The sequence below is a fragment of the Triturus cristatus genome, chromosome 3_2 (assembly GCF_964204655.1).
Source record: "Triturus cristatus chromosome 3_2, aTriCri1.1, whole genome shotgun sequence".
NCBI classification, from domain to species: Eukaryota; Metazoa; Chordata; class Amphibia; order Caudata; family Salamandridae; genus Triturus; species Triturus cristatus.
Genome location: NC_140584.1, coordinates 946613323 through 946629206, shown reverse-complemented (window position 1 = coordinate 946629206; position 15884 = coordinate 946613323). Strand labels below are relative to the sequence as shown.

General features: G+C 47.5%; 1 protein-coding gene across 3 annotated transcripts in view; it reads left to right on the top strand.

Moving 5' to 3' along the window:
- The window catches only part of MYO19 (myosin XIX), a 349059-nt gene that overhangs the window by 305763 nt on the left and 27412 nt on the right, over window positions 1–15884 (top strand). For all 3 annotated transcript variants that reach the window (XM_085649443.1, XM_085649445.1, XM_085649444.1), the window contains exon 22: window positions 5653–5738. In XM_085649443.1, coding sequence (XP_085505569.1) covers window positions 5653–5738 — 86 coding nt within the window. The remainder of the gene's footprint in view (window positions 1–5652; window positions 5739–15884) is intronic.

Below are 15884 nucleotides of genomic sequence, written 5' to 3'. Positions count from 1 at the left end.
CTGGTTCCTGCTAACTAGATCCCCAGTGCCAGAGCTCTCTCCCTAAAACAAAGTAATTCTTCGATTGTACCCCAGTTGCCAAGACCTCTAACACCACTGTAAGACCCTAGTAAATGGTACCCCGGGTACCTAAGACATGGGTACTAAAGATGGTACCTTAGGGCTGCAGCATGTATTGTGCCACCGTAAGGGACCCACCACCAAACTCATGCAGACTGCCATTGCAGGCTGTGTGAAATGGCGCAAACATATGTGAAAACAAGACATGACACACACCCTTGTGCCATGCAACACACTGCATGCACTATATGTAAGTCACCCCTATAGCAGGCCTTATAACCCTAAGGCAGGGTGCATTATATTGCATGTCATTATATTACATGTGAGGACATATCTGCATGAGCAGATACACCCCTGTGTTGTCTAGCTCACTAACTAGATACAACAAGTGAACATGGAAGCCATATCCCGTATATGTACTGGGCACTGGTCATTACGAGTTCCCCAACTACATGATGGCTTCACTGAAACCGATGGTGTTTGGCATCAAACATCTTGTTTTAATAAATCTATACTGATGCCAGTAGTGCATTTATTAAGATATAGACTCAGGGGGCTCCTTAGAGGTGCCTCTGAAAACCTACCAGCCTCATAGTGTGCTGGCTGACTGGTATCTTCCAGCTTGCCACCACAGACGGGTATATGACCCCCTAGAGGTGAGAGCCAGCACTCTTAGAGGTCAGAAACAATGCCTGCTCTGGCAGGATGTGTTTACACCTCCTCCAGTAGGATGGCTAGTGAATCTGGATATTTAGACCAGAGGCTTCAAAGCTCCTGCTGCCTTTGATATGTGACCCCGCCTTCCTCTGGACCAGGGCGATGCCACCCCCCTGCCATGAGGCTCATTGGGCACCAGGACAGACCGGATATTAGCAATGCAAGTAGGCGTGTTGCACCACCAGGCTAGTCACACCCCTAAGGTGGGCTTCCTGATGTGCTCCACAAGAGAAAGGTTCCACCGTTTTGATATTAGTGGAATTAGAAACTTTGGGACAGGGTTATGACCACTCCCCCCAGGAAGTGGTCATATGGGGGTGTATTGATCCCCAAGGGTAAGTAGCCCATTAGCTACTACCCTACACTCCCCTAAACGCCCCTAATTTTAGTATTCAGGTGGCCGCCTGACACCAGGAACTCCGATTCACCTGACAAAATAAGAGCAAAGAAGAGCAGAAGAAGCAAGAACTGTAGACTACCGGTGGCCTTTGGTGCCAAACCCGACCTGCCTGCCTGCTCCTGTCCTGACAATCGCAACAACCCGACACATCCTGTGCATCCTCCAAAAGCCTTGGAGGGCCGCCAGCACTTCGCCAAGCTGTCAGCATCTTCCTTTAAGTGGAGGAGATCCTTCCCTGTAACCTGCAAGCACCGACTGCAACGTCCGGTTCACCAAACCGCTGTCTACGGGCACACCAACGCAGCAGCCGCCCAGGAGAAGGTCCCTTCCGTCTCCCCACCAAGTTCGGAGATGCCAGGACCCATAGGAGCTGCCTTGCATAAATACCCGGGGTACCGGACCCCTTGCAGCAACCAAAGCTTGTTTGAAGTCCAATTTGGACTCTAGCACCGCAAAGACTGACTAGCTGATAAGGGACGTCCGCATCGCAGAGGCCAGCACCAAGAGTGGCCCAACTGTTCTGTTTTGTCCCCTCTGCCGGTCTGACCGAGAAATGTGAGGGCCTTGGATGCATGGGCCCATCCTACCAAAACCCTCTGCACCCGAGCTCCCCGGCCTTGGTCCTCGAACACCAACTGTGCACTTCTGCTCCCAGGACCCTCATAAACTGAGCCCCCTGTTGGGAGCTCCCGGACGTCTTCCCATGTCCTCGTCTGCAGCCTGTATCAAGGTGGCCTCCCTCTTTGCATACAGTGTAGCGCTAAAGCTACCAACCCATTTAGCACCTCTGCACCCGGACACTCCAGGGCAAGTAAACCTGAACTGCTGATGGATCTTGTGACCTTGACTCTCTATCCTCTTAAGTCCTAAAGGGGACCCCCGAAATACAATTGCAAGTACCGGTATGTTTCTTTCTCCATAGGAAAGCATTACTGCAGAAAAACGGATTTGTGACCTTTTTACCTACGTGTAAAAAATTGATGACTCGAAAAGCACTTACCCAACTACGAAGTTCTTGGTGTTAAAAGATGCATAAAAATACCGGTTATGTTTCTAAATTGGTCTTTAGTTTCTTCTTGAGTGTGTGTCTCATTTATTGACTCTGTGAGTTCAACAAATGCTTTAAACTACCCTCTGATAAGCCTAAACCGCTTGCCTACACTACCCCAAAGTGAACATTTTGGATTATTAATCTAAACCCTATAAGCCAATAATGGTCTTCTAGACTGTCTTCATAGTGTAACTTATTTTAGTACAATAGATACTCTAACTGGTGGATACTCTAACTGCAGATTCCTTAGCGCCACCTTCCTCCCTGTTCATTGGAGTGAAATTTCAGGCGGTAATAATGTTCCTAGTTAGATTATGCACATTCTGAACATCCTCAAATTGTCAGTGATACTTTGTTTGAGAGTGCAGAAAATGTAATGGTATAACTGACCTCATTGCACGAGGAGCTGCCTATAAGCTGCTCTGTCATCCTGTCCAGAGGCAGAACCAGGTGAAGATGAAGGCCAATGGTACCACCTACCAACATGCATGAGCGACTGCAGAAAGATTTTCGGATCCAGTCCGCCACCTAGGGATATTCAAGAGGCGAAGAATCTGCATTTATATACAGTATTCACCAGAAAGAGAGTTACTGAAGTGAAGTACATTGTTCACCAGAGTGTGCTAGTAAGAGTCATTCATGCAAGGATAAACAGTGGTGTACTGATTTTCAATTCTATTGTCAGTGAACCTGTGTTTGAACACGGTACAGAGGTCCATCATAGCTTTGATAGTCCATAAAGATTGGTAATTTTTCAAAACCTACACTCCACATGCAGGAGGGTATGTATAACCTCTGTTCAGTCCATATTGTTTCAACTTTGGGAACAATAATGAACATAATGATCACAGAATTGTTTCCTTTGGGACCAGACTACTTTCTTTGCAAATCATTTCACGTTAATTGCGAAGGACATCTTGTCTAATAGATGAGGTCTCTCTCTCTGCTTGACTCTATGGCATTGTACACGTTTTTAGTACCCAGTGTCAAACCGCAAATGACTTACATGTGTGCTTGGAAGAACTTGTGGTGCTAGAAGACAGGGACGGAAAGATAACTATGGACAATATCCTGACTACAATCAATCGTGTGGTGATTATGGAAGGAGAATATTCTTAAGGAAGTTCATTTTCAGCAACTCATACCAGACCATTGTACAAGACTTTCCAGCAGGAGGATGGGGCTGAAATTTGACAAGTGAATGACACTTTCCAAGTGGCCAATCAGTATCCCAGAAGTCTCCTTTTGGGACAGCAGACACGTGATAGGGCATCATTAGTGGATGGTAAATAACAATGTAGTTTTACTGCTTGTTCTCAATCTGGGGTTTTCGATATTTCAACTTATCCTCACAGAAGAACATTAACATTCAGAGAGAATAAGCATCAATTTTCCAATGCCAATTTTAACAGAACTGTAGTGGCATTTCTATACCTTACTTCTGCTTCCACCGCTCCCAAACCTGATCACAAAGTTGAAGTACTGTAAAGCGAAGATGATCATCATTCCTCAGGACTGTCTTTGTCAGTGGTGTTAGCCAAATTTCCTCCAAATCTCACTCACAGGATGCTTCCATGCAGACCAAACCTTGCGGACATCAGGTTACATCGTGCACCCCAGCCTACCATCACTGAACATGACCACCCAGCTTCCTATAATCATTGCGGACACTTGAGTGAACCAGACAACTGCATGACCGCCCTTAATGAAGGTTGACCTTATGCATTCAAGTGAGAGATTTTCCATCTAGTACCTTAAGATGTAGGTGCACCAGACAATTTACAAAGAAGATGATAAATGCTTTCCTGGTTAAATATGCCTTGTAACTTTCTGTTATTTAATCTTGCTTGGCTGCCAACGCTTCTTATTGCGAATGTTCTAGTGATTCAAGATTTTCTAGGGGGTATTGGAAATTGATTGATAAGAAATGTATGGGGCCACACGTTTAGCCTAGTAACTCCTTTTCATTTGCCCTCTAAGGTCACTGTATTAGGTATCATGTTAGGCAGGGGCGAGTGAACTTCGTTGCACGGAAGAAGTTTATACTGTCTTCCATCGTAATTATCTCCTATTGCAATAAGGTTTCCTTAAAAAGTCAGCATTACTGAAGTACTGTAATACATATAGTACATATTGTATATTGAGCTTATGTTTTATTTATGGTATTTCACTTCTACTTTATTTTACTTTACTTGTCCATTCATTAATCATTTTGTTACTGATGCACTCTGTGTTAATTATGTACCTTGTACTTTGTATTACTTAGGTGCATTGGTTGCGCTCTGTTTTACTTTTCAAAAATTTACAATAAAAATTATTTGAAATAAAAAAAAAAGTCAGCATTACTTTATTCCACCAGCATTTTTTGGACTTGCACATTAATCATTTTCATACCAACCCTTCATTCTTGTTCCTTGCATTCTGGCAGAAGGGGTAGATGTTAAAAGGATCCTCTGATAAAATATCAGAAGCACTTTAGGCCATGGATCTGTTTGTACTGGTATAACTTCCTTAACGCCCTCCATTGCTAATTGGGTAGTCTTCTGCATTATAACCTGCTACCATAAGGCCACTAGGACTTTACAAATTCACAAAGCTCACACCACGAGAGTGAAAACGGCTTTTGCTGCCCTGACAAGTGATATACCAGTTCCAGACATTGGAGGGGCCACCACTTGGAGATCATTTCAAATCTTGCTGAGCAGTACTGCATAATTACAACTCCAGAGGAGCCACTCTAGTGGGTCTGGCATCTCTGAAAACTGGTTGCTCGATTTCCTCAATATTCACCTCGCTTTACTCCAGGGTTGATTTAATGTTGCTATGGCATTCTACTGTTTATGAATATCTGAGAAAATCGTATGATGGAAAATGGAAAGTTTACCACTTATGACTTTAGTCCTCCTTCATAGGTATTCTCTCTGAATTTAATAAATATCTTGCCTACCGTCTAAGACTGTGGTCATACTTTTCGTACAGCTTTTTGATTAATCCCTTGTGAACCAGACCCCCAAAAACAAACTGCCTGGCTGACCCTGCTTTACATGATGAAACGGTACTGGACGCTGAATCCTTAAAGAGGCAGTGGCAGTTTTTTCTCATGTTATACGGCAGCACCCCTTCCTGCTAGATTAGTATTTGAAAAATGTACATTTAGAAATGGAATCCCACACATGCATTAAGGTGATTTACTGCATTCAGATGGAATGCCTATGATTGGAAAAAAGGATTTACAAATTAGTACGTTTTCCTTTTTGGAGTATCGGACATCGGAATTATGAAGCATCGCATTGCTACTATAGTCTTATAATCTGCTAGACTAAATGGTGTCCTGAATACAGATCACAGAAACTTGTCTTTTTTTATTTATTTTTACTAAATAGCCATCTGCAAGATTTGACATAGGTTTTGTTTTATCCTGCAGCTGTCAGATCCTATCTAACAAGGAAGAAGATTAAAAGGATGCACAATGCCGCATCAGTTATAAAGTGTGCCTGGAGAAAATGGAAAGTAAGTGATGATGTTTGTTGAGTTAGAAGTAATTGAAAAACGTGTTATTAAAGAATTTGCTACATCTGACTAAAATTGGAGCACTGACCAGAAGTAAGAATATATCAACATAATCAGCTGGTAACTTTGAAGCTGTATCAGCCATCCCAACATCTGAATGAAGTTTGTTCTCACTTGCACTACATATTTCCCATAGAATGTCAACTTTGTCAGTAAAATCCTAGAAATTCAGTCCTCAATACTAATTAATTTCATAGGCCAGCTCATCAAAATTGCTCCAGTAAAAGTGTAAATCATTAAATTCTTCATTATGAATTAATGCTGATAATTGTCCATGATAAGATTGTGAAAAACCTCAAGATGAATAAAACATTTGTTTTTCATTAGATCACTTTTTTTTTCATCAGGGGACTGTGGATTGTATCTTCCTGTGAGTCTCAATGATATCTATTAATGTTAATGTAAATTGGCCCTTTTATTCACTACTTGACCTATGCTATTCCATCATAATCAAAATTCATACTGCATAGCAAATTGTTCACATACAGCATTCTGACTGACCTACCTAAAGGTTACAGATAAGTACGCCAATGAGATCTATTAAACACCAGACATAAACTGTTTTTGCATGACTTGAAACTTCAAGAATTCTGATGACCCCGAAGAAGGCCATCACTTTTTTTCACTGAACATTTAAAGTTTGTTCTAACAGTCCTACTAGAGCAACAGAACTCTGAGATCAAACACTCTAGATCTTTTCCTTTGATATCACTAGCCTGTTGGAGAGGGTGTCACATCAATCCTCAATAATCTTTCCCTCGTATTATTGGATCTATGCAGATATTTCAGATGCAATCTTATGCTTTTAGTGGCAGCTCTTGATTCTGCAAGGAATTACTTACTTATTGATTCAGTTTGTTCTAATCCTCCTCCTCTTTTTCAGTTTTTTTAAAAGCATCTGACTTAATCCTTATTTGGAATGGCCACGTAACTTGGCACTCCTGTTACTTTCCAACTGTTTCACATTTTCTAGGGTGTAAAGCTAGTAATCCTATTGCATGTGATTTAATTACACACAGGTGATGAAGCATTGTTCATGGTGAGTTTCATCATACTAGAGATCTTCCAACCTACCAATGAGCAGTAAAATAATCTGCTTCCACCTTAGTTTCTTTCCGGTCCATTTCTACCATTAAGCATCACGGTCCCTTTATTATAGTAAGCAGTGTAATTGCACATAAAAAGTTCTCAGAATCTAGTAAACTTTTGTAAGTAAACATGCTCTTTCGGCTTAATTCCTATCTCTGGTAAGTCCTAGAACTGTTTGAAAAAATAGGGATGCACTAGACCTTTTGTGGAGTTCTAGAATTCGGTCAGAAACCTGTTGGAATCTTTTATATCTTGGTAGGGTTTTAATCGATCTGTTTTATCAAGTACCTCCTTTGTATCAATCTGCACCGTGTTCTGGTTAATCTGAAATGGCTCCTCAGCCCGATCAGTCTCCAGGTAGTTGACCACATAAGATGAGGTATGTTAATCAGTCACATTTTTTTAAGTGTCAGTCCGTTGTCCTTTACTTACATCTCAAGTTGTGGGTGTGATCTGACTAGAAATGCGATTATTAGACTCTGGTTGTCCATACCTGATATTAGTTGCAGTTATCCACAGAATACTTTTCCCTCCACTAGAGATTAACACCATGTTGAATAAACTGATTGAAAATACTTGCTAAAGGTTATTTCTATGTACATAACTTATGTAGTTGCTTTAACATGTGCTAGGTGTGTTGGGCAGCTCCAGGATTTCTTAATAAGTAATTTACAAGATTCTACAATGAGAAGGTAGTTCTTTAGATGCACTTAAAGTTCATATTTTAATGATTTCAACATTTACTTAGTAGGTAGACTCACCAGTGCTGTTAATGTACTTTTGTTTTAGTCTTTTTCCTTTATCTTACTTCCTTGACCATTAACGCCATCTAGAGTTTGATATCTCTCCAGACAAATTCACCACAGAACAGTTTTACCTAAGTTCAGTTGTTGGGTTCTTGATAAATCACTAAATCGAACAGTCCTACAAGCAGAGATAAACCTGGGACTAAGGTTACTTATTTTGTTTTTTGAAAACATATTTTATTTCGTCAATTTGACTACCACAAGGCAGGGCTCTGTACTCCAGAGACGTCTGCCACATCAATTATACATATACAGAAAAGCAAATGACATTTGCATATGAAAAATCAAGATATAGAACGAATGCATGTTCAAAAGCAACTAGTTTCCCCACCTTTAACTCCCCCCCCCCCCCCCCCCCCACCTCCCTCACCCAACTCCCCAGTGATCGCACTACTTCGGCTTAATCTTGTTCTCACGCTATCACAAACCAAATATCCCACCCTCATAGCTCGCACCCCCACGTCCCCCCCACCTCTGCCACTGGACCCTACTAGTAACTACCCCAATGTCTCCACCTCCACCGGCGGCTCTAATCATATTCCCTGATAGTCCGCCCACCGTTTCCAAATCTTATTGTGTTTGCGTGGGTACCCCCTGGCCACAAAGATGGGTTTCTCCAGCCCCATACAAAAATCCAATCCATTCTTCCATACAGTCATGGAAGGGGCCAGTGTCGCCTTCCACTCCCCTAGCAATATCCCGTTTAGCCAGCGTAAACCCCAACATCATAAGATGTCGTTTGTAGATATTGCCCTCTATGCCTTCCATGACATGGAGTATAGCCAGCCGCGGTGTTCGGGGGAGTTCCCACTCCAGTACCTCTGAGAGGCATGCAAATACTCCCCTCCAAAAACGATCTAAGGACATGCACTGCCATATAGTATGCAGGAAAGTGCCTTCCTCCCTACCACAGCGGAGACACTCCGGGTAAGCAATCAATCCCGCCCACCACAGTCGCTTGTAAAATAAACCCTGTGAAGGTATTTAAAATGAATCAGACAGAGCCGCATTGCTATTGTGGCGCCCTGCGGTGCTGCTAGTGCCTCCGTCCAGTCCTCCTCCTCTAGGGCGCCCACGTCTGCCTCTCAATCCCCCCGAAGTTTGCGCAGTGTGGAGGAACAGTGTGGGACCAGGGATTGGTATATCCGGGATATCTTTTTGTCTTTCAGATCCCCCATAAAGACTTTCGCCTCCAATGGGCTAAATTCAGGGAGTGACTCCAAACCCTCCAGACTTGGAGACAGGACGTGACGAAGCTGGAGGTATCGAAACAATTGCGACTGTGGCATATGGAACTCCCTCTTTAGATCCTGGAAAGACTGGAGTGTCCTACCCCTTATCATATCTCCCAGTGTTGAAATGCCAATATCGTCCCATCCCTTGAAGCCCTGCAGAGCCGCCAGTTGGGGCAGGTGCCCATTGTTCCACAGAGGGGTCTCTCGAGTCAAGGTGTTCCACCATCCCATGCGGCGCAGTGCCTGCCTCCAAATCTGAAACACTATTCGTGTGACCGGTGGCAGCGCACCTCTCAACGGTGCCGAGTATGGGAGTGTGTGTTGTGAATGACACCCCATAAGCTGCCGTTCCATTGCATATGCCAGGTCTCCCCTATCCCCATACCACCATTCATTAAGAACCAGCAAGTGCCTGGTAGTACAATAAAATATCCGAGGTCGCAAGCCCTCCAATATGTGGACAGGAAGCATGTACGTATTGCCACGCGCACCCTACCCCCCTCCCACAAAAATTGCCCGAGCACAGAGTTCACCAGCCTAAACCAGCTAGGCGGGATCCGGTATGGGTGGTTCTGTAGCTGGTAGAGGAGCCGAAGGAGCACCACCATCTTGAAGATTGCCGATCTGCCAACCAGGGGCATACGGGACCAAGATTTAATGTCTGAGCGAACTTGATCCCATACCGGAGCCATGTTCCGTTCCCAGGAGATTGCCGGTATGTCTGACAGGAATACCCCCAAGTACTTCAGGCCCCCCACCGCCAACTAGACCGAGGACGCCCATGCACCCACTCTCGTTCGTTCTCCCAGAGCCCACAAGGTGGACTTGCAGGGGTTCATGTGCAAACCCGACGTTTCCCCAAAACTCTTCATGATGCGCAGAAGCCGCGGCCCTGTCCTGTCCACGTCTGTAAGAAAAAATAAGACATCTTCGTATAGCGCGATCCGGTCGGACAGACCCGGGGGCCATTCGAATCCCCGGACCTGCGCCTCAATGCATACCCACGCCGCAAGCGGCTCCATGGCTAGGGCAAAGAGGTACGGAGACAGGGGACACCCCTGCCTCGTCCTATGGAAAAGGTGGGGGAGGACGCGCCAGCCACCCGAACCAACGCTGTGAGCTCCATGTAGAGGAGCGTTATGTAGGAGAGGAAGCGGGGATCAAGATTGAGCCTCCGTAGCAATGCAAAGAGGTAGACCCTGCTGAGGAAATCGCACGCCCTGTCCATGCCTGCCAGGAGTAGCGCCGCTGGCTCTCCCGTCTGCCGTATGGCTGCCACTGCAACGTGCGCCCTCCGTATGTTGTGTCTGGTCGCCCACCTGGTCCGGGTGCACTAAGGCAGTAATGTGGGGCAGAAGACGATTTGCCAACGCCTTCGCCAGTATTTTGGCCTCCACGTTTAACAGGGATATAGGGTGATACGAGGCTTGTTGATCTGGGGGCCGACCGGGCTTATGGAACACCACCACTTCCGCGTGTCTCCAATCCAGAGGGAGCACGCCCCCTTTCCGGGCCTCTTCCACTACTGCTCAGTAATACGGGACTAATTGCATATTATAAAGACGGAAGAATTCGCTAGGAAACCCATTGGGTCCCGATGCCTTACCAGAATTGAGCTCCCCCAATGCCACACCCAACTCCTCATCTGTCAATGGGGCCTCCAACTGGTCCCGTACCGCATCTAGCACCATTTTGGGGGGTAAGTCCGCGAGGAACTTATCAATGGTGGATCCTTATAAACATTCCAGCGGGGCGTACAATTCTGCAAAGTAAGCGGCAAAGCTCTCAGGTATGGCTGGGGGATCCGTAATCAGCATCCCTGCCGAATCCAAAATACCCGGTAGGGCCTGGACATGGAAGGTACCCTGACGGAGACGATGCAACATTTTACTAGACTTGTCCCCCCATTGATATACTCTGCTGTGTGTCACCAGCCAGACCTGTCGTGCATCATCCAGTAGCAGGGCGGCACATGCCTGTTGTGCATAGAGCAATTGCCGCACGTTCTGGTCCCTCCCTGCCCCCCTGAGACCGACGCTCAAGTGCCTCCACCTCCGCTTCTGCATGAATCAGTTCCACCCTGCGCTTCCTTCGGGCCGCCGCGCACCAAGATATATCAACGCCACGCAAGGTGGGCTTCATCGCTTCCCACAAAGTCGCGGCACCAGTGACAGACCCCTCATCATCCGTCAGATACCGGACAATTGCTTTGCTCATATGGGACCCATACTCTGCATTTTGCAAGTGCCAAGCTGATAATCTACATCGAAACACTTGTTTCCCCCTTCCTATATATATCTCAAGGGACACCGGCGAGTAATCCGAAAGGCCACGAGGCAAAATTTCCGCCGTCGCCACCCTACCCACTGCTGCCCGAGGGACAACGAAGTAGTCAATCCTGGATAGTGAGTGATGAACCGCCGAGTGGTATGTGTACCCCTGCCGATTGCCATGCATTAGTCGCCATACGTCTATCCAACCAAACCCATAACTAGTGAGTGCAGCTTCGTGGGAAGACCACTCCCTGGGCTACCCCCAACTCTAGTCCCATCTTTAGTCCGGTCCATCACATTGTTCCAATTCCCACCCACCACGGATAACCCATCCGGCATGTCAGCCCACAAGGAGTGAAGTTTCTCAACCAAATTCCATTGTAGAGGAGGGGGAGCATAGACACTATCCAAGGTCAGGAAATCCTCCCCAATTCTGCCCCTAATAAATAGATAACGCCCCTGCGTGTCGTTCCACTGTTGTACGTGTACATATGGAACCCTACGATGTATCAAGGTCCCCACTCCCCGCAAACTCCTTATAAAGCCAGCGTGAAATACCTGCTGAAAGCCATACCGTTGCAAGCAAAGGGCCTTTGTACTCAACAAGTGCGTTTCCTGTAGCATTAAAACGTCTGCCCTAGCCCTCTTCGCCTGACAGAGTATCGCCCCACGTTTGATTTTATCCAGGGGCCCCACGCATATTCCAACTGATAATACGGAGACTGTCCGGGGTTAACTGGCTATCATTTGGCACTCCTGTCATGAGATGGCGTATGTTCCAGCCCAGCGGGCAGTGAACCGTGGCGGCGCAGGTGCAGAGAACAGCAAGTGTCCAGCGGAAGTGCGATCTGAGAACTGAAACAACTCCCCCCCCCCCCCCCCCTCCTCAACAAACCACCCACCCCATACCTCAAAAAACACTGAAGTTTCTGTTGCGGCGGAGCCGGGCCCCAATCCCCAACGAATGAAGCCCGCCCCAGCCAATGGATCCCCAACTCACAGCCCATGTCCTCTGAGCATGTCTCCAACCAAAACGGTCTTGGCAGAGAGACCAACCCACATCATAACTCCCCCTAATAAAACAGCTACCACTGCCCCACAACGCCCCATTAACGTCATGTATTAGGGATCAAGAGTTTATCGCCCTGAAGTAGAGCCCCCCCCTTCCGAGAGGAGACACTGCAGGACCGGGAGCATCGCGGGATCTAGATCTCCTGCTGCTTTTCTGATGCGGGCCCGAGGGCTCTTCCGAGCCGCCTCGCCCGATGACGAGTCAGACTCTCTTTCTGGCGGGGTGTGCGGCCTCACCCGCACCGTCTCGTCTGTCCACTTGAACACTTCCTCCGGGGTCTCAAAGAAATGGGTGCGGGAGCAGAATACCACCCTAAGACGCGCCGGCTAGAGCAGGGCATACCGGAGCTTAAGGTCTCGCAAGCGGGCCTTCGCCGCCGTGAATGATTGACGCTGCTGCTGAACTAGTCTTGTGTAGTCAGGAAATATAAGAATACGGGCATTATTATAATGTAGGGATTCCTGTGCCCTAGCTTGCTTCAGGATAGAGTCCCGGTCAAGGTAATTTAACAATTTGGCGATTAATTGGCCGCGGGCGAGCCCCCACCGGGGGTTTCTGCACCAATGCTCTGTGAGCCCGCTCCAAAACAAAACACCGGGACATGGCCTCAGGGGGAAGGTAGCTCTCCAGCCATTGCGTCAAGAATCGTTCCGTGTTGCCCTCTTCGCAGCCCTCCGGAAAACCGACAAACCGAAGGTTGTTGCGTCGAGCCCTCCCTTCTGCGTCCTCTACTTGAAGTGCAAGGCCCTTCTGGACTATCTCCATCTTAGCAACCTTCTGCTTTAATACCGTGACATCGTCCTCCACCCCCGAAATCCGGGACTCAGCCTCAGTGATACGGGTCACCGCTGTACGCAGATCCTGCCTAGACAATATGACGTCCGCACCAATTGCCCCAATTTTTGCGTCCAACATGTCCCTGGACTGGGTGATAGCAGCCAGGAGGGCTGCATTGTCTGATATAGCTCCCGGTGGGCCCCCGGAGGCCCCAGCCGCCATCCCCGGATCCGTGAACTTGTCGATGGGACCCTGCTGGTTCGATCCGCCACCCCCCTTCTCATATCTGCCCCTGATGCCCCCGCACAGTACCAGGATGAGCCGGGTAGGGCACAGGCGCGAATACCGCTAGCTCCCGCGGTCCGACCAGGCCGCCGAATGGGATCTGGCCAGCAGACACTACAAATCCACCCAGCCTCTCAGACCTTTGTGGGGCCCCACCTCTCCAGGGACCCCAGGTCCGTAAGTAAATTCAACTCAACTGCTAAGACCCGGTCTCTATAGTCGGAGCAATGAGGCTCGCAGGCACTTCTGCCATACAGTTCCACCTGGCGTAGGAATAACTACCAGTCCCTGCGGCCCAATGTGAGCCCACGCGGCCCGATCGACCGCCGATGTGGGCACCCCCTCGATCCCGACACAACTCTGGGGGTGGTGGGGAAACGCAAGTGCAAAAGGCCAGTCCGCTAATTCCGCAGCCTCCCCCTCGTGGCTCGACTTCGCCGCCGGTCCCCCACCAGTAGCACACACTCAGGAGGAAGGTACTCTTGGGGACTCCGGTCCGCCATCCACCATCCAAGCTGGCCCCTCGAATGGCCCAGCACAGGGGGGGAGCAGAAGCCGAACTAAATCCGTTGGAGCTCTGCCCCCGCGGCCCGACTCAGCCGCCGATCCCCCACCAACTCCCCAGAAAGATGAAGGTGCCCCCCAGTCAGCAGACCAGCCCCACGCGGCCCGCCCGACTGCCGATGTGGGATTCTCACTGGCCCCCGCCGAGCCCAGGTGAGGAGGGGGGAAAAAGAACGTGTGGTAACCCCCCAGCACCACCACCTGCTGCCGAATCTCCGCCTCAGACTGTGTCCCGGGCCCGGCAGCAGAACCACAGAGCCGCGCCCAGCACTCACGCCGGCCAGCCAGGTCCTCCGCCACCAGTAAGACTCTCCAACTTGATCTTGTGTCGATGGGCGGGCCCTGTATGCCGCACGTCCCCAACCGTCTCCGGTGGTCCCAAATGCGACTCCCCGGCTCCACCGCTAGCAGCCAGGCCTCTCTCCCAGTGCCGTTCGATCACGCCACTCGGGATCTCTGCAGGCTCACAAATATCTCTCAGGGCGATTGCAGAGTCAGTGCAGCATTGATGGATGGTCACCACTACATTTCAGAATGCAAAGGAGTTAGGATAAATGTCGGATAGTCGGTGGGTTGGACGGACCTCACTCATCACACGTCCGCCATGTTAGGCTTGCCAAACCACGCCCAAGGTTACTTAGTTTAACTACATAAATTCACATTTGACCCATCCTCCACTCCAGTGAGGCATATAATATATTCTCACTCTGAGTAAAACACATACGCGCCGAGGAATGCACCCATGCAATTGCCGATCTCTGCGCTTTTGCCTCCTCCAGTTTAAATATATTCATCAATTCTACTATTTCCCCTCTTGGTTATGGCAGATGGGTCATGCCAATGGTGCTGGAGTGCCTTCTCGCCAGGCACCTTTTATCACACTATTTGGGAGTACCCAGTTATTCGTTTATTGGCATGTTGTGAATGGAGCCTTGGTTAGAGCTGTGGGAGCCACCTGGAATAAGACCATAAAATAAGTTCTGCTGGGCATCATGGACACCCTAGTGGGGGCCACGCACCACTCAAGCCCTAATACCTTTTGGCTGCTTGTTAGTAAAGAGGGACCTTGCATGCCACTGCTGTGAGGCCTGCGCCCCCAGAATCACCGAGTGGACTAGTAGAATGAACCAGTGCACCATACTGGAGAAGCTGGTGTACAAAGCCCAATAGGTGCAAAAGAAATAAAAGAAAATTTGGAATCCCTGGATTCAGGTCAATGGAGCCCTAGGTTAGTGTTAGACCATGTGGCTCAATTGTTACTTGTGAGAGATGAATAGCATACCAGCAAGAAAAAAATCTGTTTATTCTATTGGTACTTGGGGATGTAACGTACTGACTTAAGGCACAAGTTTCTGTAATGTTTTTTTTTATTGCAAAATCAATAATAAGTTATAAAACGAACATATAAGAAACCTTCTGAGTAGTGGGGCTTAAAGCACTCCAGTGAACTGTTAAGGTCAGGTTTGAAAAGGCCAGAATGAGATGGCAGGTCTACTTTATTAAAGTTATTTCAATGTTTTTATATTTTTTTAAAAATACATGAAGAATTCCCGGGTTACAGCCTGGGAGTTTTTCTAAACATGCGACACATTTAATTAAACCAGTAGTGGAGAAGTGTAATTGCTCCTAAGCAGCTTATGGGAAGAGATTCTCGACAAGTTTGTTGGGGATTGGTATGTGCATGACGCTTTGAAGGATTCAGAAACTTGGGCGTTTGTATTACAGGATTCTAAGATAAATGTAACCTTTTCATTCTTTAATGTGAATAAGAAACTTAGCTGAGATATAATCCTAGGAGCTATAAAATAAAGCTCCATAAACACCAGCTAGTGAGTTATATAAATGAAAATAATAGGAAACCGGGATAGCAATGCCGTAGTCTTAATGTGAGCTATGAGTGAAAGGTGAACACAGCTGAGGATCCCTGGGTAACCCTTGGTAGCTTGGCTTATGCAGTGTGGCCATATAGAAGTGCGTGGTCTGTC